At 43.3% G+C, this 22,787-nt stretch overlaps 1 protein-coding gene across 2 annotated transcripts in view; it reads right to left on the bottom strand.

The window, feature by feature from the left end:
* Window positions 1-21,733, bottom strand: part of Gnl3l (G protein nucleolar 3 like) — a 33,077-nt gene extending 11,344 nt beyond the window's left edge. Inside the window, exons 1-14 of one of the 2 annotated variants that reach the window (XM_028772666.1) lie at window positions 21,658-21,729; window positions 19,800-19,825; window positions 19,222-19,291; window positions 10,274-10,314; window positions 9,656-9,763; window positions 8,192-8,308; window positions 7,091-7,174; window positions 6,666-6,801; window positions 5,737-5,843; window positions 3,829-3,973; window positions 1,475-1,562; window positions 822-996; window positions 585-727; window positions 200-336 (exon numbers count right to left, since the gene is read on the bottom strand). In XM_028772666.1, coding sequence (XP_028628499.1) covers window positions 200-336; window positions 585-727; window positions 822-996; window positions 1,475-1,562; window positions 3,829-3,973; window positions 5,737-5,843; window positions 6,666-6,801; window positions 7,091-7,174; window positions 8,192-8,308; window positions 9,656-9,763; window positions 10,274-10,314; window positions 19,222-19,291; window positions 19,800-19,805 — 1,357 coding nt within the window. In that variant the 5' untranslated portion in view covers window positions 19,806-19,825; window positions 21,658-21,729. Of the gene's footprint in view, window positions 1-199; window positions 337-584; window positions 728-821; window positions 997-1,474; window positions 1,563-3,828; window positions 3,974-5,736; window positions 5,844-6,665; window positions 6,802-7,090; window positions 7,175-8,191; window positions 8,309-9,655; window positions 9,764-10,273; window positions 10,315-19,221; window positions 19,292-19,799; window positions 19,826-21,657 lie in introns of both variants that reach the window. The other variant, XM_028772667.1, reaches the window with a different exon arrangement.
* Window positions 21,734-22,787: the final 1,054 nt, after the last annotated feature.

The raw sequence follows: 22,787 nt of genomic DNA, 5'->3' as shown, positions 1-22,787 counted from the left end.
CAAAAGTTCATTCACCACAACCACCACCCCTACCCATACCCTCACAGCCCAAACTAGAATTTTTTAAGTTGCAGGACAATGAATAAATTTTAATACCAAACCCCAAGTAGCCCCAGGGAAGGGGAGATCAAATGTGTACTCTGACATTAGCTCTGGGCTCTATTAGGACAAAACAGGTACCCCACCCATCCACACTTACATTCCATGGTGTCTTCATTGGCGTGCTCAGTATCTTCTATATCAAAGACCTCAGTCATCTCCTTAACAATCTCAGCACTGAGATGGGTGGGCAGAGTATGAGTGGGCGGCGGTGGTGTATAGAAGCTGATCTTCCCACTGTATTGGGAGATAAGGAGAGGTTGCTGGTGTTGTCACTGAGAACAAATAACCTACCAAGGACGCAGGACAAGAAAGTCCAGACAAAAGCATCTCAACAATGTGTTGAACTGCTGAATAACCACTAGGCACAGAATGCTGACCAAGGCATGACCAGTTCTTTGGCTGTTCCCTACCTTAGGACCCAGGAAGTCAGGCTGTCCTACTGGCATCAATAAACACCACCTCCTACTCAAGCCCTTCCTCACCTCACCCAGTCAGCCAGCACAGCTTTGGCAGCCTGTTCTTGACTATATACACCTCCCTTCTTCTTCTTTCCCAAGCGATGGGCCACTGCAGTCAGAAAGTGCTCAGTCGTCTGGAATCCAGATACACCATAATAGTTGGAAATCTAGCAAAATGAAGAAGAAAAGCCATGAGAAGGAGTGAAGGACCTGTGAAGTAGTAGGACAGGGCATGCATCCACTGAGGACCCTGCTCTATACCTCCTCCAGGTTGCAGCGCTGAAGGATGGTCTCCACTGGGGTCACAGGGTCTGCCAGCTTCTGCACATGGATGCAATTACGCAGGATGGTGCCGACCTCTGAATTGGGTCCTGGGACAATGCCTGGTGCATCCAGCAGCCTGATAAACTTGTCTAGGTAGACCTCCTGCATGAATCTAGAGAGAAAAACAAGGCCTATCTGTACATGATACCAAGTCACAAATGTTGGGTCTAGGGGAAGGGGAGGTTGAAGGGAGATCAAAGAAAAGAGGGGAAGGTATGTTAAGTCTGAGGTGAAGTAGAAAGATGTAGGGCCAGGGAAGGGGATCTGAGGTGCTACAGACCCAAGGCTAATTCTAAAATTTACTCTCTTATACTGGGGACTTACCTGCAGGATCTCAGACAAGTTTCTGACTCTCTGGGTCTCTGCTGCTTCATCTAAGCAACAGAGCTATTTGTAGTTGTTAGGAAAGACCCAGCAAGACACCTGGGATGAGCCAGGTAAATGAGGGCTATTAGTAGGATTCCTAAACCCAGAGTAGGAATCAGAGGACAGTCCACAATTAGGAAATGGGGCAGGGGCTGAAGACATGTGAACTAGGATGGGATGATAATGTCAAGGATTTCTGAAGTGGAGCAGTGAGCAGCTCTTACTTGGTGACGCCAGGAACAGCTCCCACACTACACGCACGGCTGCGCTTCAGGCTGTTGATCAGACTGCTTTTCCCCACGTTGGGAAGGCCTGCAAAGTAAAAGTGGAATACTCAGGGCAGAAAGTGCTCACAGGAATTCAGGCCAGCCTGTTTAAAACAGGCCTGCAGAGGCAGTAACCAGGCCATGGATCAGCCCAAGTACACTCCAGTCTTCCCACCCCAGACCCTGGCCGAGCCTCTAAAGGTCTTTCTAGTTCTATTTCATCAGCATTCTAGGCATACATGGCCCTCTCTCTAGATGTGCTGTCACCTCCCACCACAACCAGCCTGGAAGGGCCCTCCACATAAGGCCTCACAGACATGACCTAACAGAAGGTGGATAGCAAGTGTTGAAACAGACCCACCTGTTCCAACTTGTAATTCCCTGGGAGAAGAGACTACTCCCCAGATGGCCCCCTCTCTGCACAGCTGTCTTCGCCTGTGGAATCTTTGTATCTGAGCACCTGTGCACCACTTTCAGTCTGGGGCTGTCTTTGTGAGTTCCTGCCTCACTGGATATCATTCTCACTGTCCTCTAAGGGTACTGAAGTTTACCAGTATGCACTACTCTCTTACATGTGTGCCCAGGAAGATCTGTGGTAGGTACTTGGAAGTCTATACATTTCTATGTGTCTCCCGGTCCTTTTCATTTCAAATGTGACCACTTTTCCCTTGTGTTGGACCTCTCAATAAGTCTACTGCTCTCACAGCTGTTTCTGAGGGTATCTAAAATGTTCTTTCTCATTCTGGACACTATCTTTTCTGATTCTCTCCATTCCATCCATTCCACTTCTGACCACATAGCCACTCTGTTGCTTCTCTCTGGAGTTTGTCTATAGATGTGTCCCCATTTGTGTTTCATTATGATCCTTGTTTTTTCTTTGTGTGCCTCCCTAAATATGTCTTTAATACTCACTATACAAACATTTCTGTCTTATCACAGGGATCTCTGTTTGCTTCTCCACGATTCTAGGTTGTATCAGAGAGTTACAGTGGATCTGGGCACATGTGGTATCCCTGTGGCTTCATTTGCTTTGGGTCAGCAGAGACAGTATGAGTGTGGCAGAACTCGGTCTACATGTTTTGCCTCTGAGTCTGTCTATGCCTGCAGATATGTCCCTTAGGGGCCTGTACATGACACCATGCATGGGCATTTATATTTTCTTCAGGATCTGTATGTGTGTGTGTAGACCTATGTTGTATGTTCCTGTGTCTATATCTATCTCTTTCATTCAAACTGTCTACATTCCTGTATGTTCTTTTTTTGGACATGCATATCTACACAAGTACATACCCCAAGTGTCTCTTCTTCACAAACCCCTCTACGTGTGTCTGTACACACTTTATTTATATCCTGTTGTTTTTAACACTGGCGACTGAACCCAGGGTATCACAAATACTAGGGAAGTCCTCCACCACTGAGCAATACTCCAAGCTCTTTAACTTTTTTTATGAAACAAGGTCTCACTCAAGCTTTTGGCCTTCTAAAGCAGCTAACACACAGGTCTGGGTCAGCAAGCCTGGCCACATAATAGTTTTTAATGTCCCTTTTAGCATTTCTTTGGGGTAATATCTCCTTCATTCTCGTTATGACAGCAACTTAAATTTGTCTTTTTCACTATCCACCAACTTCACAATCTGGCCTTCTTGTTCTTTTTTTGTCTTCTGTTGTCTATTCAAGAGTGTGGTGTGCCAGGCAGTGGTGGCGCATGCCTTTAATCCCAGCACTTGGGAAGCAGAGGCAGGCGGATTTCTGAGTTCAAGGCCAGCCTGGTCTACAGAGTGAGTTCCAGGACAGCCAGGGCTATACAGAGAAACCCTGTCTCGAAAAATAAAGCAACAACAACAACAAAAAAAGAGTGTGGTATATAGCTACAGTCTGTACAGTTCTCTTCAGTGTCTCAGGCTGAGACACTGTCCCTTCCTGATGATCTTTCCCTGCCTCTCAATTTTCCCACTCCCTTTCATCTCCTCCTACAGTACTTGGGTTTCAGAAAGACGCAGGCTTAAGCCACAGCTCTGCCTTGTTTCCTTTTGTGGATCTCACTGTTCTGTCTCACTGTCTGGAAGAGGCGGGTAGATCACGCTTCCCTCCCACAGCTCTGACAGCCTGTAGTGTTTAGTACCAAGTATTTGGTTCTAACAGTGTTGAATCTGAATATGCCTTCGCATATCCCACTAGCCAAATTGCAAATGCAAAACCACTCTGGCACTCTTCCTGTCTTCCCTAAAGAAGCTTCATAAAATCCTTTCCCTCAGTGAAGTCACTGCCCAAGGAAGGAGCCTGGGCCCTGGGCCTCATTTACCCAGCCTTACCTACAACACCCACACGAATGTGGCTACGCACTTCCCCCAGGCGACAGTAGTTCCCCAGGACTCTCATGAGGTTTTCAGCTCCAAAGCAGGCTTTGCTTCTCAACAGTGCCTCAGAGGCTTGGTCCACTGGAACTGTACACCGAGTCTGAAAATGGGGAATATTACAAAAATGGGCATCAAGGAAGAGATGGAATCTGAGCCCAAATTTCCAACCTGCAGTGTAATACTCAGAACCACCCTGGGATTGCTAAGCTTGGTTGCTTATCACGTCGACTCCTGCCCAGCTCTTCTTGGTTTCCAGTTGCTGTTGTCTGTATGTCTCCAACTTCCTCTGTCCCTGCTTCTAACTCAACATGCATGGCTTTTGACTCCCACAGCAGAGGCATGAAGACATCCCAGCTTGAGGCAAAACAGGTTTCATTTCTACCTCTCTCACTCACAGGTCTATGTGGAAAAGTCTATTTTCCTTCCTGGGGCCTTAGTGTCTCAAATGCACATATGACCTCTCTGCCTGTGCTGAATGAAAGGGTGAGGGGCCCAAAGCTCACTTGACCCTTGACACAGGACAAGGCCATCCCAATTACCCTACTTTTAGTTTGGATGGTGAGGGAGCAGGGCGCCACAAAATTGTAAGTGAGACACCTTATATTGGCAAGAGTGTAGGAAAAGAGGTTCTCTTCACATACCCATCAAGGAGGAGGATTAATTGGCATAGTTATCATAAAGAATAATTTGTAAGTGTCTAAGAAAATATCAAAAGCGTAAGTCCAATAAATGACCCAGTCACACAATTAGCCAGTACTTAGCCCACATTAACACTTGTCCACATTCCAAGGAGATACATGCAAGTGGATTAATAAGAATACTACTTAAATAATAATAATCAAAATTGGAAAATAGGGTCTCGATGGTAGAATGTCAGAGCAAGATGCTCTGAGCTCCATTCCCAGCACTGCAAAAAAAGAATAGTGCAAAACTGAAAAGCCTGGCCCCAGGAGCCAATTTACCTCCCCAGAAATAACCAATGCTACTACAATACCTCAATGTTTCACAAGTGTTTCTATATTGATATCAATAGGAAGGTACTATGTTTGGAGTTTTGTTTTGTGTTTCTCTGTTTATTAAGACAAGGTTTCTCTGTGCAGTCCTGGCTGTCCTGTAACTTGCTCTGTACACTCGGCTAGCCTCAAACTCAGAGATCTACCTGAATCTGCCTCCAGACTGCTGGGATTAAAGGCATGAGCCACAACAACCTGGCTTTGGTGTGATATTTTTCAAGATTTATTTATTTATTAAAATTGTGATTGTGGCATACACCTTTATTCCCAGCACTCAGGATGCTCCAGTGAGTTCCAGGACAGTGAGTTCCTACACAAGGAAACCTGCCTCAGAAAAACAAAATAAAATAGAAAAGATTTATTATTTTTATGCTTATGAGCATTTTGCATGTATGTATGTCTGTGTGCCACATGCATGCCTATTATCTGGAGACGTCAAAAGAACTGGAACTGGAGTTACAGATGGTTGTGAGCACCATGTGGATGCTGGGTACTGAACCTGGGTCTTACGGAAGAACAGAAAGAACTCTTAACTACTGAGACATCATTTCTCCAACCTCCTATGCCTTGTTTTAAAGAGGGGGGAAATGGATATTCTTTGAAGAGTTAAGAAATAGTTAACTCTATTTTCCAGATCTCCTATAGATAACATGCATTATTACATCCTCACAGGTGGAAAAAAGCATGCTTTCTGAAGGGCAATAACACAAGAAGAGGTTGAAATAAAAATTAACAAGTCACTCACTAGAAAAAATACCTCAAAGTTGGAAGCCCAATCCAAATCTTAATACCTACAACCATGGCCCCAAACCACAATGAAAGAGGCTAGACACCCTATCTCAAAGCTTACCAAGTTTTTGACCTGATGATGCTGGGTGCTGGCCTTGAAAGCCACAGTTGGCAGTTCATTTCGAAGGTATTCCAGCCACTTTTCCACAATCTCCTTGGGAACCAGGTCTTGGAAAATAAGAAACAGCCACAACTTGTAAGATGGTTTCTTCAATGGCTTCCCCCAAGCCACACACCCATGTCTAGGTCCACCTTCTACTAACGGATTTCTCCTCTTGCCCTAACTGACCCTGCCTAGTCCCCAGGATGGAATTACAAAGGACAATCTGATTCACAGGCCCAGTTGGCCATCCCTGAGGTTTATTCTCTTCAAGAAAATATGTAAAGAAGTGGTTTTGTCCCAGCCATCCCATTCCATGTCAAGGTGCACAAATATTTCATTCCCATTTCCTTTCCCAATCATTCTAGGCCAAGCTAAGTGTCAAGAACAGCCGTTATCCAGAATGGCTATGATTTGTGACAAGTGGATTATACACCAAGCTCTGCATTAATTCTCACAGCAAAGCTATGAGACTGAGATGTCCATGACCTTCTTTACTGTTTGAGAAATAGAAGTTCTCGTGAGGGATATGACCTGATTGATATCCCAAAGAATATATCAACAGTATGATAATGAGTCCCAAGCCATGTGCTTGCCCCAATCTTTGAGTTCCACTCTGTGGGGACAGGTCTCTTAAGAATGACCAGCCATTGAACTAGCTCAAAATTTCAAGGAAAGGGAGCTAAAAGGCAGACAGGTTCAGACTCCACCCCCCCCCAACCTATGTTATATTCTGTGTATGTTGGTGTGTATACTGAATGATATTTCTGGCTTTGGAAATTTGAACAATTCCTATTCTGGATGCCACTGAGTGGCTGGGTCTCAGAGCCTAATCTGAACTAGCCTTAGCTTAACCTTTCCCTGCCTTACCCAACCCTCCCAAAACCTACCTATCTTATTCAAGACCAAGACCAGCTTCTTGTTGCCTTCTGCCTGAAGGACAGTCTCCTCCATCTGGAAACAACGGCAGCCCAATGGGTCTCTAGCATCTAGGACTTCCAGAATCACATCAGAGTACTCTACCACCTGCAGGACAGGGGAAGAAGGTTGAGAATAGATGGGGTCATAATATCCATCTCAGAAAAAAAAACAGGAAGAAGAAATGGAAATAAACTGGGGTCCTCACCAAAGGGCTTTAAGAAATGGATACTTGTTATACAACTCAAGCATATAATCCCAGCACTTGAAGAAGCAGGAGGATTGCAAGGAGTTCGAGGACAGGTTGGGATCTAGTGAGTTCTAGGTTAGCCTAGGCTAAAGAATAAGACCTTATCTAAAAACAAAACAAAGGAAAAGGGAAAATGGATCTTCCCACCTTCCTGAATTCCTTGTAATAGGCCTTCCTTGTGGCCTCATCATCCAACTGAGGAAACATATTTAACTGCTGCAAAACTTCCTCCTGAAAAAGAAAAGAGAGAGACAATAGCCTAGGGGAAACAGGGCCAAGTAGGGAGGGAAAAGAAAAAAGTGAAGATAAGGAAGGAGGGAGGATGCAACAGAACAAGGCTTTTGAAAACCATAGGAAGCTTGAGGATACAGGCCAGTCTCTGACTACCTGAAAGTAGCACTGACTTGCCGGGCGGTGGTGGCGCACGCCTTTAATCCCAGCACTCGGGAGGCAGAGGCAGGCGGATTTCTGAGTTCGAGGCCAGCCTGGTCTACAGAGTGAGTTCCAGGACAGCCCGGGCTATACAGAGAAACCCTGTCTTGAAAAACCAAAAAAAAAAAAAAAAAAAAAAAAAGAAAGTAGCACTGACTGTGCCAACTGGATGGCTCAGCGACTAAACACACTCACTGTGAAGTCTGATGATCTGAGTTCAATCCCTGGCACCACAGTGGAAAGACAGAACTGACTCCATGTGAGCACCAGGCAGAGGCCTGCTTGGTCACAAGGGGGTTAGGCAGCAAACAATTAGAAAGTGTGAAAAATAATGCATGAGGGACATGGGACCAGGAAAGAAATCCTTTACTGCAAGTCATGGAGGGCGCGGGAGCTGCAAGTGCACATTGTGTTTGCGAGATGACAAATGCCAGAAAGGGAAAGACACCCACGAGGAGAGCGAGACACTCCTTTGTCTCTCAATCCTCCTTTCCTATGCTCCCTCCTGCCACATCCCCTAGATATACCTCTCCTGCTCCCTAGTCCCACTGCCATTCCAACTTTAGGCCAAAACTTAGGAAAGACATTCTCCACATCTGTGGGCACATCTGCTGCAAACGGTCCCCTCCCTCCCTCTTCCTGTACCTTTATCTACCAGTTGTTTTCCTTCTCTGCACTCATCCCTTTCTCCTGACCCTTTTCCTCTCCTTTTTCTCTTTTTTTCTTCCTTCAGACAAAGTGTCACTATGTAGCTATTCCTTCCTTTACAGCAGAACAGCAAATACACTCCAATCTCAGCAACAATTGTTCTCTTACCTTTTGTTCAAACTCCTGCTGACGTTTCAGGACATCCTGACAATAGCTCTCCATGGTCCTGTGTCTCTGTCTCTCTTGCTCCCGGGCAACCTGCTGCTTCTCCCTCATCTCCTCGACCTAAAAACAAGTACATACTGTGACTGGATCTGAGTAGGTCTGCAGGGCATAGGAGGGAAGAAGTAGAGATAGAGAGAAAGGGACAGATAGGAGAGCGAAAATATTCCAAGAAAAATGTAGAGACTAAGGGAAGGAGAGTGGCAGAGAAAAATTAAGAGCAGGGCGTAGTGGCACACAACTCTAAATCCAGCAACTTGAAAGGTTGAGACAGGAGAATTGCCATTATTAGATCAATGCCAGCCAGGACCAGACAGTGACCTCTAGGCTACCAGGCCGGACAATGTACATAGCAAAACCCTATATCATTCAAGCAAGTCTAAAAATTAAAAGGGGGCAGAAGCTAGCAAGTGGCTCCATGGGTACAAAGGCTTGCCATTCAAGCCTGACAATCTAAATTCAATCCCTGGAATCTATACTGGAAGGAGAGAACCAATTGCCATAGGTTGTACTCTAACCTCTACATATGGACCATGGCATGTTCAAGCTTGTATTTGCCCCCTCCCACCATCACCTTCACCACAAATTAAAAAAACAGTATATTTTAAAAATTATCAAAAGTGTCGAGTGATGGTGGTGTACACCTTTAATCCCAGCTCTCAGGAAACAGAGGCAAGTAGGCCTCTATGAGGACAAGACCAGATTGGTCTATAGAGTGAGTTCCATGCCAGCCAGGGCTGTTATACAAAAAAAACTCAGTCTTGAAAAAATAAGTATTAAAAAAATAAAAACAATAAAAGAATGAAAAATAAAAAGAGTACCTGCGAAGCAGAGAGAGAAGCACTGTGAGAGGAAAACACTGAAATCCAAACAAGGACAAGGTCATAGGACGTACCGGGCAGAAAGAAGGAGCTGCCACACTGGCACATACCTGTAGCCACAGCTACCCAGGGTTTGAGGTAGAAGGATTTTACACACCCAAGCATTCAAGACCAGCTTGGGCAACAAAGCAAGATCCTGCCTCAATAAAGGAAACAAAAACAAAAAAAAAAAGCAGCAAAAGACTGAGAAAGGCACAGAGGAAGGAGCTATGCAGACATTCAGAGGAGTGGGAAATGATGAAGACAACATGAGAGTGCTCTAAGGAATGCACAGTAGTGAATGTGACACAGGAGGTATAGAGGAGAGGCCAGCAGCAGAAGTTTCAGTGGACCACTGGGAACATAATGCAGACAGCAATGAACTGGGAGGGCAGAACGAGGTGAGCAAATGAGAAAATTAAAACCAGTCTCAAGGCGACCTGCCTCACTCTCCCCATCCCAACCACTAAGAGCAATTGCTCTTCTGCCCAATACTATGCAGATCTGGGATTCAAACCAGGCCATCACTCCCCAAAGACAAAAGGCTCACTCTTTTCTTCTTTAGTTCAGCCTCGCGACTGGCGTGGTCATTGCCATGAACAATCTGGGGAGCAGATGATGGTCTGGAGGTTACTTTCTTCCCATTTTGCCTTGCGGGCTGGTTGCCAAGCAAGAAAAGAAAAATTAATCACAATTAATGAATCCATGGAAACCACCTCCCACCAGAGAAGCAGGGAAGATAGTCTGGATGAGGGTTGAAATCTGCTGTCTGGCTAGGCTGAGGCCCTTCTCTACTAACCAGGCAACAACTGAGAGGAAAGTGGGAGGGACGGGGCAGCCAGGAAGGTTTCCAAGGCCAAAGAGAAACCTTTCTTGACAAACAGCTCCCAAAATGAGGTCTTAGGACCCACAACAACAAGCTCTAAGAACCGGTCAAATACAAATTTTGGGCTAAAGATGTGTGGCTCAGTGGTAGAACACTTGCCAGTATGCTCAAGGTCCAGTATGGCTCAATACCTACCACTACATAGGTACATAGGGATGGCAATAATCCCTTACAAATAAATGAAGCAAAAGGCAGTCTATGGCTTTTGTAAAAACTTCAGATATTCAGATATTCAGGTAACTCTCCTACAGCCATATAGAGTGGTAGAGAAGGCCCACTTACCTTCTTACAACCTTTGGAACCTTTACCTGGTTTTTTGTTTTCTGTAAAAAAAGAGAGAGAGAGAGAATTGCTATCACCCCCTACCCAATGTCTATTAATGCTTTAATCAGAAGGCCAGGCCAGCTAGGAAATGTAGAAGCCTCAGATGCCATGTCTGTCTAGATCCAGCATAAGCTAGAGCTACAGATGGCAAAGACCATCACATGTCAAGAGGAAGTAACTAGGCACAATACTTGGAGAATTGTCTCAGTGTAAACTCCATAAATTCTTGATGAAATTCTCTTGAGTGATCTAAACATGTGTTTGTTACTACCTCTCCTCACCATGCCCAAAGTCCTGCTTAGGATGACTGTGAAACACACCTTTGGGCGTGTCTCTAGGGGTGTCTCCAGTGAGGTTGAAACACAGGTAGAAACATCCCATGAACTAGAGCCCCAGACTGAATCAGAGAGAGAAAAGACAGAAGGCAGCTGAGCACCGGCATTCATCTGTCTCCACTTTCTAACCATAGTTCCCAGTGATCAGCTGCATCACTTTCCCCTCCATGACTTGCCAGCCACAGTGGAATGTAATCCATCAAATAATGAGTCAAAATAAACCATTCATTAAGGACAGCAGCAATAACCAAATTGAGAGGGCTAGAAGACCACAGGAGGAAGCTTCTTTGGAATAAAAATCCAAAGGAAAGAAATTATAAATGAGAACAAAACTGGAAAATGTAGAAACTAATCTGCAAAAACAGAATTCTTGAAAAAGCAAAGGTACAAATAGAGAATCAAGTCTTTTTAATAACAGATGACCATCCTTTACCTTGAAGATAGGCTTAAGGTTTCTGATGGGAAAGGTACACATAGCACCAAGCTTAAAACATGGGTAACAGCTGATAGTCTGGTCAAATTGAGACAAGCTGGAGAAAAGGCAACTAAACCTGAAAAAATATCTCCATAAGACTGGCCCATGGGGCATTTTCTTAGTGATTGGTGGGAGCGGGTGCAACTCATTGTAGGTGGTGCCATCCCTAAGCTGGTAGTCCAGAGTTCTATAGAAAGCAGACTGGCACTCTAATTCCAGTGCCGCCTTTCTGTCACAGAACTCCAGCCAAAGGAGGCTGAGTAAGGAGATGCCCATACCATGACTCCTTCAAAGACTATCCATATATCTATCATTGGCAAAGCATCCAGGAAACAACTAAAGCCACTCACAGGAGCGCACCCTCTAGGAGGAGATGAAGAAACTTCATCATTACAAGGCTGGTACTGTGCTGTTCTATGAAATCAGATACTAACAGAAGTCCACTGAACTTCTGTCTTCAGTGTCTGGTGCAAAAAAACTGCTCAGGACTTCAAAACAAATGTGTGCCTCCAGAGTGTAGCTATCAGTGCTTTGCAAGAGGCAAGTGAGGCCTATCTGGTTGGCTCTTTTTTTCCAAGTTCAAAATATCTCCTAGTAACTTTATTAAAATTATAAATGAAAATATATTCTGTAAAAAACACAGTTGTATAAGAACATACGCCGGGTGGTGGTGGCGCACGCCTCTAATCCCAGCACTTGGGAGGCAGAGGCAGGCGGATTTCTGAGGCCAGCCTGGTCTACAGAGTGAGTTCCAGGACAGCCGGGGCTACACAGAGAAACCCTGTCTCGAAAAACCAAAAAAAAAAAAAAAGAACATACATTATGCAAAGTATATGCCATAAAATGTGGCAGATCTATTCTTCGGTTACTGAGGAACCTTCACGCTGACTTATAAATTGGCTGTACCAGATTACACTCCTACCAGCAGGGAAGAAATGTTCACCTTTCGGCACATCCATGCCACAATTTGTCATCATTATATTTGGGTGAGTGGGCCTTTTTGAAGATACCAACCTATGTGCTATCCATGACAAACATGTAACAATTGTGCCAAAAGATATCCAGCTAGCATACTGCATACTTGGAGTACATGCTTAAGCGTTCAATATGAGGTGAAACATTTCACTCTCAAAAGAAAAATTCTCCTTTTCCTGTTATCAGTAGTTCTGAATGTTAGATATTTTTTCCATGGGGTCAAAAGGTATCTAAGTATATGATTACCAGTGGAAACACAGGGGACAGAATCAAGTGCTGTCAGTTTCTCGATTTTTGTTTGTGTGTAAATTTTTTTGATATAAATACAAGATGTAAAGCATTAATACAAACAAAATGTTTCAATGAATACATTTCTTTTTCTATTTATTTATTTATTTATTTATTTATTTTGGTCTTCCGAGACAGGGTTTCTCTGTGTAGCCCTGGCTGTCCTGGAACTCACTCTGTAGACCAGGCTAGCCTCAGAAATCCACCTGTCTCTGCCTCCCACGTGCTGGGATTAAAGGCGTGAGCCACCACTGCCCGGCTTTTTCTTTTCTTTTTTTTTTTTCAGTGAATACATTTCAACAGTTCAACTTTATAACAATTATAAATAAACCTGTTAAAATCTTCTAGACAATGCCAGCATTTGTATTTTTTAAAAACATAAGTAAATTTCTTATTGATAGCAACTAAATAGTGTTTTTAGCATTTTTATCATACAGTAGATTGCATCCATCCATTCACTATACTTTTCTGAGTTGTTGAAAGGAGAAGAGACAGAAAAGTTTTACAAGTCTCCAAATCAAAGTTCCCAACAAAAAAGAACCAGATTCTGAATAGTTAACAGCAAGGCCACTATGGTTGAGATATCTCTTATCCAAAACACTTTTCATCAGAAGTGTGTCAGATTTTGATTTTTCTAGTTTGGAATGTTTATATATAAACAATGGGATATCAAAGGGAAGAGCTGGGGATATAATTCAGTTGATACAACACTTGCACAAAGCTCTGGATGAAATGGAAATTCAGGGGCTCTTTGGAAAGTCAGTTGTGTTAGATGGTGTTTAATTGTCAGATCTAATCTTTATAAGTTTTGTTGGTAGCCGTATTTTTTCATTCCCTGTAGCTACATAAGCATAACCAATTCTCCATCTTAAAACTATTGCAGGTTTCCATTCTAATGTCAACACATCCTTATTGTATATTGGTTGGCCCAGTTCCTCAATTTGTTTGATTTTTTTTTTTTGATTACCCAGTGTCTCTCAGCTGCTGATGTTCTTTTTCCACTAATATTAAGAACATTGAGGCCGGGTGGTGGTGGCACACGCCTTTAATCCCAGCACTTGGGAGGCAGAGGCAGGTGGATCTCTGAGTTCGAGAGTTCGAGGCTAGCCTGGTCTACAGAGTGAGTTCCAGGACAGCCAGGGCTACACACAGAGAAACTCTGTCTCAAAAAAACCAAAAAAAAAAAAAAAAAAAAAGAACATTGAGAGGTAACACCTGGGTTCTTTACCTAACACCACAAAAAACAACATGGTCGTGCACATCTGTTGTATTGGCCCCTCAGAAGGTGTAAGCAGGAGACCTAGAAACTCATAGTAACTCCTTGGCTGTGTTCAAGGCCATCCTGGGCTAATTAAAACACTGTCTCCAAAGAAACCAAAATAACAAAAAGAAAGAAAGGAAGGAAGGAAGGAAGGAAGGAAGGAAGAAGGAAGGAAAGAAATGCCTTGGGAAAAGAGAGCCAAGTTAAACTATGAAATTCATTTATGTTTCATACATACCTTAAACCTAGACTCTAAAGGTAATTTCCAATAATTCTGTGTACATGACAAAATTTCACAGTGTGATTTTTTTTTTACCTGTGACATCACATGAGCACACAAAACGTTTCAAGGTTAAACCATTAAATTAGGAAGTTGAGAAAGACCTGAGGAAAGGGACTAATTATGCTCCAGCCAAATTCCTCTATCTGATCACTTTTATGTTAAAAAAAAATTCCTTCCTTGAAAAACTACTGCCAAAAAATAAAAATTAGGGACTATGTTAGAAATGTATTCAACATGTTCAAGGTCCAAGCAAGGGTGGGGTAAGAAGAGGAAAAAGGGAGGAATAGGAGATAAAATAAGTCTGAATAAAGGCTGCAAAGTGAACCAAACAAAATAGGATTAAACAGAAAATTGATAAATTTTGATTGATTTGTGATGTGCTGAGATCTGTAACTTAAAACCCAAGAAGAAAATCCTAAGGGACTAGCTGAGAACTAAGACATCAATTTCTACAAACTCCAAGAATCAAGAGATGGCAGCAGATAAATCAACCACACAAAATGTGCTACAAGTCTCACTCTGAATGGGTAGGAACAAAGAGCTATTATTTAACTGTGGTAACAAGATTGCTATCAGTTTAGCAAAAAGTAGGGAGTTAGAGGAAACAATAAATATACAATGGTAGAAATCTGACCAGAACATTAGTTGCCATGGCAACACAGTCTCATTATGTAGCCCAGACTGGTCTTGAACTTGCAACAATCTTTCTGCCTTGGCCTCCCAAAAGCTGGGAACACAGGTATGAGCCAGCAAATCCAGCAATGTCCCTGACTGAAAACAACAATAAAATAGACCTCAAGTCTCTTTTACTTCCAAAGTACTTTGTTGCACAAAAAGGAAGGTAATAGCTACAAAAAAACTAGGTCTCAGTACTTTTACGCAATAATTTCCAATCCACCAACACCAATCCCAATCCCTACCCTTACCTCTTACCTTACCCATACCCTACCCTGAACCAGACCAACCCTAATTCCAACTCCAACACATATACTTACTTCCCCTATACCTACCCCTAAACCTTCACTTACACCTACCCCTAGCTGCATGCCTAACCTCAGCCTGACCCCTACCCCTACCCCATTCCTACTATTAACCTTAACCTTACACTTACCTTTACTCCTTAGCTTACACTTACCCCTACTGTTAACCACCCCACTACCACTGTCCCTACTACAACCCCAATTCCAAACACAAAACTATCCCCTAATACTTCCCTTACACTTACCCTAACACTAACCATTCCCTTTTCCCTAACCCTAATGCTAACCCTACCTAACTCTAATCCTTCCCTTAACAATTACTGTCACCCTTACCCAACTTCGACCAAACATCCCTTCATGACTGGACTAAAGGGGGCACCACGTGCAGTTTCCTGAACTTCTGAAAGTAGTCTCAGACACCTCTCTCCCATCTTCAATTCTATGTGTCTAGTCTCCTAGATACTCAAACCTTGTACTCATTCTTTCCTCATCCAGCCACCTCCTTTCCCTCTGTAACCTCAACAGGATATGTTTACTAGTGCTTTTTAAGCAACTACTCAGCAAGCAGGCTGCCTCCAGATTATAAACCTCTGCCATCAACACTTGCAATTATGAGTTCTTGGGTTTGGGGATTTTTTGAGTTTTTTTTTTTTTTTTTGATACAGTGTCTCACTTTTTATCCCAGGCTTACCTGGAACCCATAGCAGTTCTGCTTCAGCACCTCAAGTGCTGAAATGATAAGTGTTAACTTCTACAGCCAGCTAATAACTTACTTTTTTTCTTGTGAATGTGGATATGATGCACGTGCTGCACATGCATGCTTGCATATGAGAGGCATAAGTAGGTATGAAGGTACATATGCATGTATGTGGGGGCCCAAAGTTCACATCCCATGTCTTCTTCAGTTGCTCTCCACTTTACTGGAGCAATGCCTCTCAACTGAACCCAGAGCTAACCAATTTGGCTAGCGTTACCTAGCCAGCTTACTCCCATGGAATCCTATCACTGCCTCTGAGGTACAGGGATAACAAGAGGCTACCATGCCTGCCTAGCTTTTATGTGGGTCCTAGGGATTTGAACGCTAGTCCTCATGCTTACATGGAAGGCTCTTTATCCACTAAGCTGGGTCCTCAACCTAGATTCTTTCTCTTTTTTGAGAAGTATCACAATATGCAACTCTAGTTGGCCTAAAACTTGCAGTGATCCTTCTTCTGTCTTAGCATGCTGGGATTAAAGGTGTGAATCACTGTGCCTGGTTACTGTGTAACTTTGTAAATTAGAAAACACTCTCCCTTTTAAATAACCATTCAAGACTGTTCAACTAAAATTATCTGGGGATAAAGCTCAGTTATAGATCACTTGCCTAGTTCACACAAGGTCCTGGATTTTGATACCCAGCACTACAGAAAATGTACCTAAATACTCTTTAAAACTCTCCCGGCAGGGTGTGGTGGCTCACACCTGTAATCTCAGCCCTTAGGAGGCAGAGGTAAGAAAATTGCTGCAAGCTTGAGGCTATTTACATAGTGTGTTAGAGCTGCCTGGGCTACAGAGTAAAATGCTACCTCAATAAAAACAATAAGAATAAAAAAATGAGAGCCAGGCAGTAGTGGCTCAGGCCTTTGATCCCAGCACTTGGGAGGCAGAGGCAGGTGGATTTCTGGGTTCGAGGCCAGCCTGGTCTACAGAATGAGTTCCAGGACAGCCAGGGCTACACAGAGAAACCCTGTCTCGAAAAACCAAACCAAAAAAAACAAAAAACAAAAAAACAAAAAAAAAAAAACCAAATGTCTAACATTCAGAAATCAGGCAATGTGGTGGCAGTATCTTTTAGGGAACTAAATTCCAAGAAGCAAGAGTCTGGATGTTGGCAGAGTGTTTTAAAACAAGTTCTTGCTATATAATCTAAGCTGGCTACAATTCCCTATGTAGTTACTTACAACTTGAACTTGTAACAATTCTCCTACTTCTGTCTTCTTGAGTGCTAGGATTTTAAGTATACATCATCATACCCAGTGAAACTGGAGAGATACATATATATACATGTATACGTATAAATTTGTATGATATGTATATAGTGTCTTACACTATTTCTCAAACTGGCCCTCAAATGCTGAGCACAAGCCATCCATACAAAAAAAAATTATGATATATATATATATATATTATATTGGTATTTTGAGACAAGGTTTCTCTCTTGCTGTTCTGAAATTCCCTCTGTAGACCAGGCTGGCTCAGAGATTTACCTGGCTCTGCCTCCCAAGTGCTGGGATTAAAGGTGTGCACCACTATGCCTGGCTCAATTTTTTATTCAAATACTTATAGCAGTTAGCTCTACAAATCTATGGGTGATGCATTCATTGACTCAACTAACTATGAAACAATAACTGCATCTAAGGGCCAGCAAGATGGCTCAGTGGGTAAAGGTACTTGCCATCAAACCTGACAATTTTAGTTCGCTCCCTGGGGTCCACACAGTGGAAGGAACTCACTCCTGAAAGCTATCCTCTGACTTTCACATGTATACCATGGCATACGCATATACAGACAGACATTCATAAACTAATGTAATTAAAACTATCTTTACTGGATATTATTTGTCATCATCCCCTAAACATGTCTAACAACCATTTACTTGTACTTTACATTGTATTAGATTATTACTAGGAAACTAGAAATGTTTTGAAATACAGGGGAAAATGTGTGTAGGCTAGATAACAATACTATGCTGTTTTTCAGAAGAGACTTGAATGCTCACCGATTTTATATCTGCCAGAGATCTTGAAAAGAGTCTCCAATGGAAATACAGAAACGATTGTAGTTACAGAAAGTGCTTGTAAAGTGCTAGGCACTGTTCTAACCATTTTATCTCTTTACATTCATTAGTTCTTCATCATTCCAGATACTCAGGAGACTAGAGTGAAAGGATGGCTTGTGCTCAGCATTTGAGGGTCAGTTTGAGAAATAGTGTAAGACACAATCTCAAAAACCTCTCCTAGGCCCAGCAAGATGGTTGAGTGGGTAAAAGAATGCCTGTTATCAAGCTTGACAACCTGAGTTCAATCCCCTTGGCCCACACACATGGTAGAAGGAGAGAACTGATTACCACAAGTTGTCTCTGACCTCCATGCATGTGCCAAGTGCACACATATATACATACACACACATACATAAATGAAGAAACAGTTTTTAATCCAATACTGGGCATGGTTTCATAAGCCTGTAACCCTAGGACAAAGGAGATGGAAGCAGGAAGATCCATCTGCTCCAGGTCGTCTTCAACTACATAGTGACTTCAAGGCCAGCTGAAACTACATGAGACACTGACTCAAAAAGAAATTCCTCTTGACAGGTGTGGTGCCTCTTGATACCTGTAAAGCCAGCAATTCAGGGATGGAGTCAGGCAGAAGGATGACAAGTTCAAAGCTAGCACCGGCTACCTGGAAAGACCCTCTGTGGAATCGAACACAAACAACAAAATCTTCAAAATACAAATAGGTGGATATATAATTAATGACCTCTATGTTGTAAATAAGAAAATGGATTTCAGGAGTTAAGTGACTTGGCCAAGGCCACACAGCTAATTTTAAAAAGAGGTGAGATGAAATCAATGTGGCCCCAGCATAGAACCAGTGCAACTTATGGGATCAACTGAATGGTATAAGTTATAAAGACAGATGTTAGGGTCTACCACGCAGCATCACATGATATTAACTGCTGTTTACCTCAGATTCAGTCACTTAACCTTGCTGAGTCTCCATTTTCCCATTTATAAAAAAAAAGAATGGGAGAAAGAACTACCAGAAATCATGAGAATATCAAAGATATCACATGTAAAAGAACCAGACTGAAAGCAGGAACATACTAAGTAGTTTTGAAGTTGTGAGCTGAGCACAGCAACACACTCCTATAATCCCAATACTTAAGAGGCAGAAGCAGGATGATAAGGGAGTTTGAGGCTGCAATGGAGTACTCAAAAGAGCTCAAGGCTAGCCTCAAAAAAAAAAAAAAAACACAACCACATGTGGTAGAACATGCCTGTAATCCCAGCACTCAGGAGGCAGAGGCAGGTGGATCTCTCTGATTTTGAGCCCAGAGTAGCCTATATATTATAGAGTCCCAGGGCAGCTAGGGCCATACAATGAAACTCTATCTTGGGGAGAAAAAGAGTTCAAGACCAACCTCAGCTACACAGCAAGTTCAAGGCCAACCTCCCATAAATAAATAAACAAGACAGCAAAGCTGCTGTGAAAAACTACTATGACTATTAAATATATAGGATTTGGAGAGGGTAGTAGAAGAAACTCACTGTGTCTAAGCTTCATCATAATGAACAGAGAAATTGGAAATGCGAGACGTTCAAATTCTCCCTCTTCTTCCTGTTGGAACAGAAGCAGGAATTTGAAGATAGACCTAGGAACTACAATTCTCCTTTATGCCCCCAGAAGGCAAAATAAAATGTCACAGAACATAATCAGGAAGCCCTAAACAATTGAGAAATTAGGAGAATGGGCCATTCTGGATCTAGGGCCTGATATGGCTTAGCAGATGCAAGGAAAGGACTATTACATCATTCGAAGAGAGAAATAGATCAAAACCTCTCTTCCTGGATGGGAGTCCACACCTCCAACACAATTAACGGGTACTTGTAGTATCATATCCCAGGTAAAGGACTAGGAAGACCAGGTGACATGTTTCTCCATGAAGTGGAGTGATAGTGGGTTTTCTTTGTAGGGGGCTTCTGGACGTCATCTACCCTCCGAGACAAGGAAGGGAACAAATCCTAGGCATCAACTTTGGAGAAATAGGTTCTCAGAATTCTTACTTATGGCTACATAGACTGAAGTCAATGCTAAATGTCAGGAGGTGCTAAAGGGGTTATCTCACCTGCATATGTGGCTAGGGTCTGCACCCTGGAAAGAAGAGGAAGGATTTGTCATTTGTCTCTCTTGTTTATGGGTCACTGACTAAAGAAACCAATACAGTGGTTGTGTCTCTACTACATGGCCATGCAATTATAAACTCAACAAATTTGCCCCTCCCTTAGGAAGTGTGCATCTTTCATTTCACCTTAGGTGAGAACTATGCCAGCAGTTGTGATGCATACTTTTAATCCCAGCACTCAGGAGACAAAGGCTGGCAGATCTCGATGAGTCTAAGGCCAGCCTAGTCTACAGAGTGAGTTCCAGAACAGTCAGAGCTGTACATACACACATCCCACCAAAAACAAAAACAAAAAAACAAAACAAGAAAAATGAGTGACCTGTCCCCTGAACCTTCACCCAGCCGATACTATGTTCTGAAGATATCTGTATTCCCCCTGAACACCCACACTCCGGTGTCATCCCCTTCCCCACGTCCTGCCTTTTTGTGTTTATAACCCCTGTGTGAATAAGTAAAAATTATGATTTGATTTAAAAAAATAAAAATTAAAAAAAAATGACAACAACAACAAAAAATTAAGGGGCTAGAGAGATGGCTCAGTGGCTGCTCTTCCAGAGGTCCTGAGTTCAATTCCCAGCAACCATATGGTGGCTCACAGCCATCTGTAATGGAATCCGATGTCCTCTTCTGTCATGCAGGTGCACATGTAAATAAATAGAGCATTCATATACATAAATAAATAAATTTTTAAAAAGGAGAGAAAATCTAAGCTCCTATACTATGGATAAGAAAAGCGTTCAAATACACTGCATTGTAGGATGATCAGTGATGTCACTGGCTTTCTGGGCTAAGTGGGGAGGGGGCATCTGCATCTCTACCGCTCAGACGCACCTCTATTGGTCACTGTGGTGATTATAAATCATTGGAGGGTGGGGGTCTGTCTCTACCTCAAAAGGGAAGAAAATAAACCTGAGTTTCTCTATCCTGAGGGCTCCTTGAAAGGCATAAGATTATCTCACTGAACTAAAGTCTGTTCCCAGCTACTGTAAGCCACTTTCGGTGGGCCTTTACTAAGTCAGAAAAACAGCAATTCTATATGGGGTAGATATGGAGTCTAATTTTCCACAATCAAGAGTCTCCAGTGCAGGGGGAGGGGTAAATCTGTGTGGTTGCCCATAAGTCTCTGTCTCCGATGATTTTGAGGGCTGATGGTGTCGACTGGTTACTCTGCAAGAAGGGTAAACATGGGAAGGGCAGGTCTCTATGTTAGGAGCTCTCTTCCTCTAGATATTACACATTTCTGAGCTCCCCTATAGCAATATGAAGATGGACAAGCCTCGTTGAAGACCTACACCTTAATAAGCCAGAAGCCTGCCTGCTCAGCCTTGTATTAGAAATTATTTTCTTATAGGGTAGGGATGATATCATCCACCATTTGATGGGCTGATACCTGTCTCCATTACGCAACGAAAATATAAACGTAATAGACCTTCTCACACATGGAAGGGGGCGTCTGTCTACATGAGAGAAATGGCAGTAATGCGAAATGACGCCTAAATATCCTGAAAGGCGGAAGGCAACCGACATTTTGTCTCATACGCATGGTCAGTGCCTCTCTACATATCCAGGGTGCACCTTTAGAGCCTCTGAGGCCGCCAGAATGCAGTTCAACGCATCGCCACATGTGGAGCTATCTGTATCCCTCTTCCAGGCCCTTTTACCCACAAGCGAGCCAGCTTTTTATCTCTCTAGTCCAGGATGGCGAGCATCTCTGGTTTCACCATTTTTTTAAAAAAACAATCCTCACTGCACTGCTGACCTATTGACCACTCACCACGAAAAAAAGAGGGTAGTCTCTTACCTACACTTCCGGCAGGGACCTCGGAGAGCAGCTAGAAGCACAACGTCGCAGGGCGAAGAGTGCACAGCTAGGCTCCGCCCAGACTTCCGGATCCCAGTCCAGCTCTTTGCTCCGCCTGATTTGCGTAATACGCAAAGGTGGAGTTTCGAGATAATTGCTGCGTCGCGCAGTCCCGCCCCCGCTCCCATGCTGGCCCCGCCTCCCTGCTGCCTGCGGGTAAAGAAATAGCGAAGAGGTGGGGGTGGGAGCCTGGTGATGGCGAGGGTGGTGTTTTGTGTTTATGTATACTCATGTGGCCACAAAAGCTATTTATAAGACGAACTCTTTTGTGCGGCCTCCTGGCTAAGATTAAAAATGTATCGTCTCTAGTCTCAGTCACCAAAGGAATCACTGGCGGCATTAGATTAGGGTAGGGGGCAATGGTTTGTCCTCCTGGAAGATGGCGACAGACCGGGTTCGAGAAAATGGCCGCCAGGATCACGTGTCTATTTAGCTGCGTATTTCCCACCTGAAGTGAGTTAGCTGTTTTCAGCAGCTTTCCAGTCTCACAGGGCTCTAAAGCATAGCAAGGCTCAGTCGGGAGCAGGAACCGAAACTCTTTGGGATTGTCACTCATCCTCTTCTCCCTCGTGTGTGATCCCTGTGTCTACAGAAAATAAACCTATCTCTAAAGCGAGGGTAGGTAAAGGTGTCTTTTAAAACCATTTCAGGAAACTCCTGACTTGCCTGGGAAGTGAGATAACCCTCCAAAAAGCCTAACTATCAATTTAAATCCTTCCTGATCATTTACTTCCAGTCCTTTTCCCCTCCTCAAGTCTAAACCTTAAGGGTGGGGTTGGGCTAGGTAAGGCAACAACCCAGAACATGTGTTCTTCACTTGCAACCCATTCCCTCCTGAAAATAAGCCCTCTTGCTCTCCTTCCCCTTATAGTACAGGATTCGCTGCTACCTTTCTCTCTAGACACCAGATTTTTCTGCCCCACCCCCACCCCCCCAAGTAGCCATACGTATTTACAGGTTCTATTTCCCTATTGTCGCTCTATGAAATTTCTAATACAATCGGTTTTTTATGACTCCCAGTTGAGTAAGAATCACAGCATTCCTTGACTGTCTGGGGTTTATCACAATAC

Source organism: Grammomys surdaster, unplaced genomic scaffold (assembly GCF_004785775.1).
Source record: "Grammomys surdaster isolate TR1022 unplaced genomic scaffold, NIH_TR_1.0 216, whole genome shotgun sequence".
Lineage (NCBI taxonomy): Eukaryota > Metazoa > Chordata > Mammalia > Rodentia > Muridae > Grammomys > Grammomys surdaster.
This window is presented reverse-complemented; position numbering and strand designations above follow the sequence as displayed.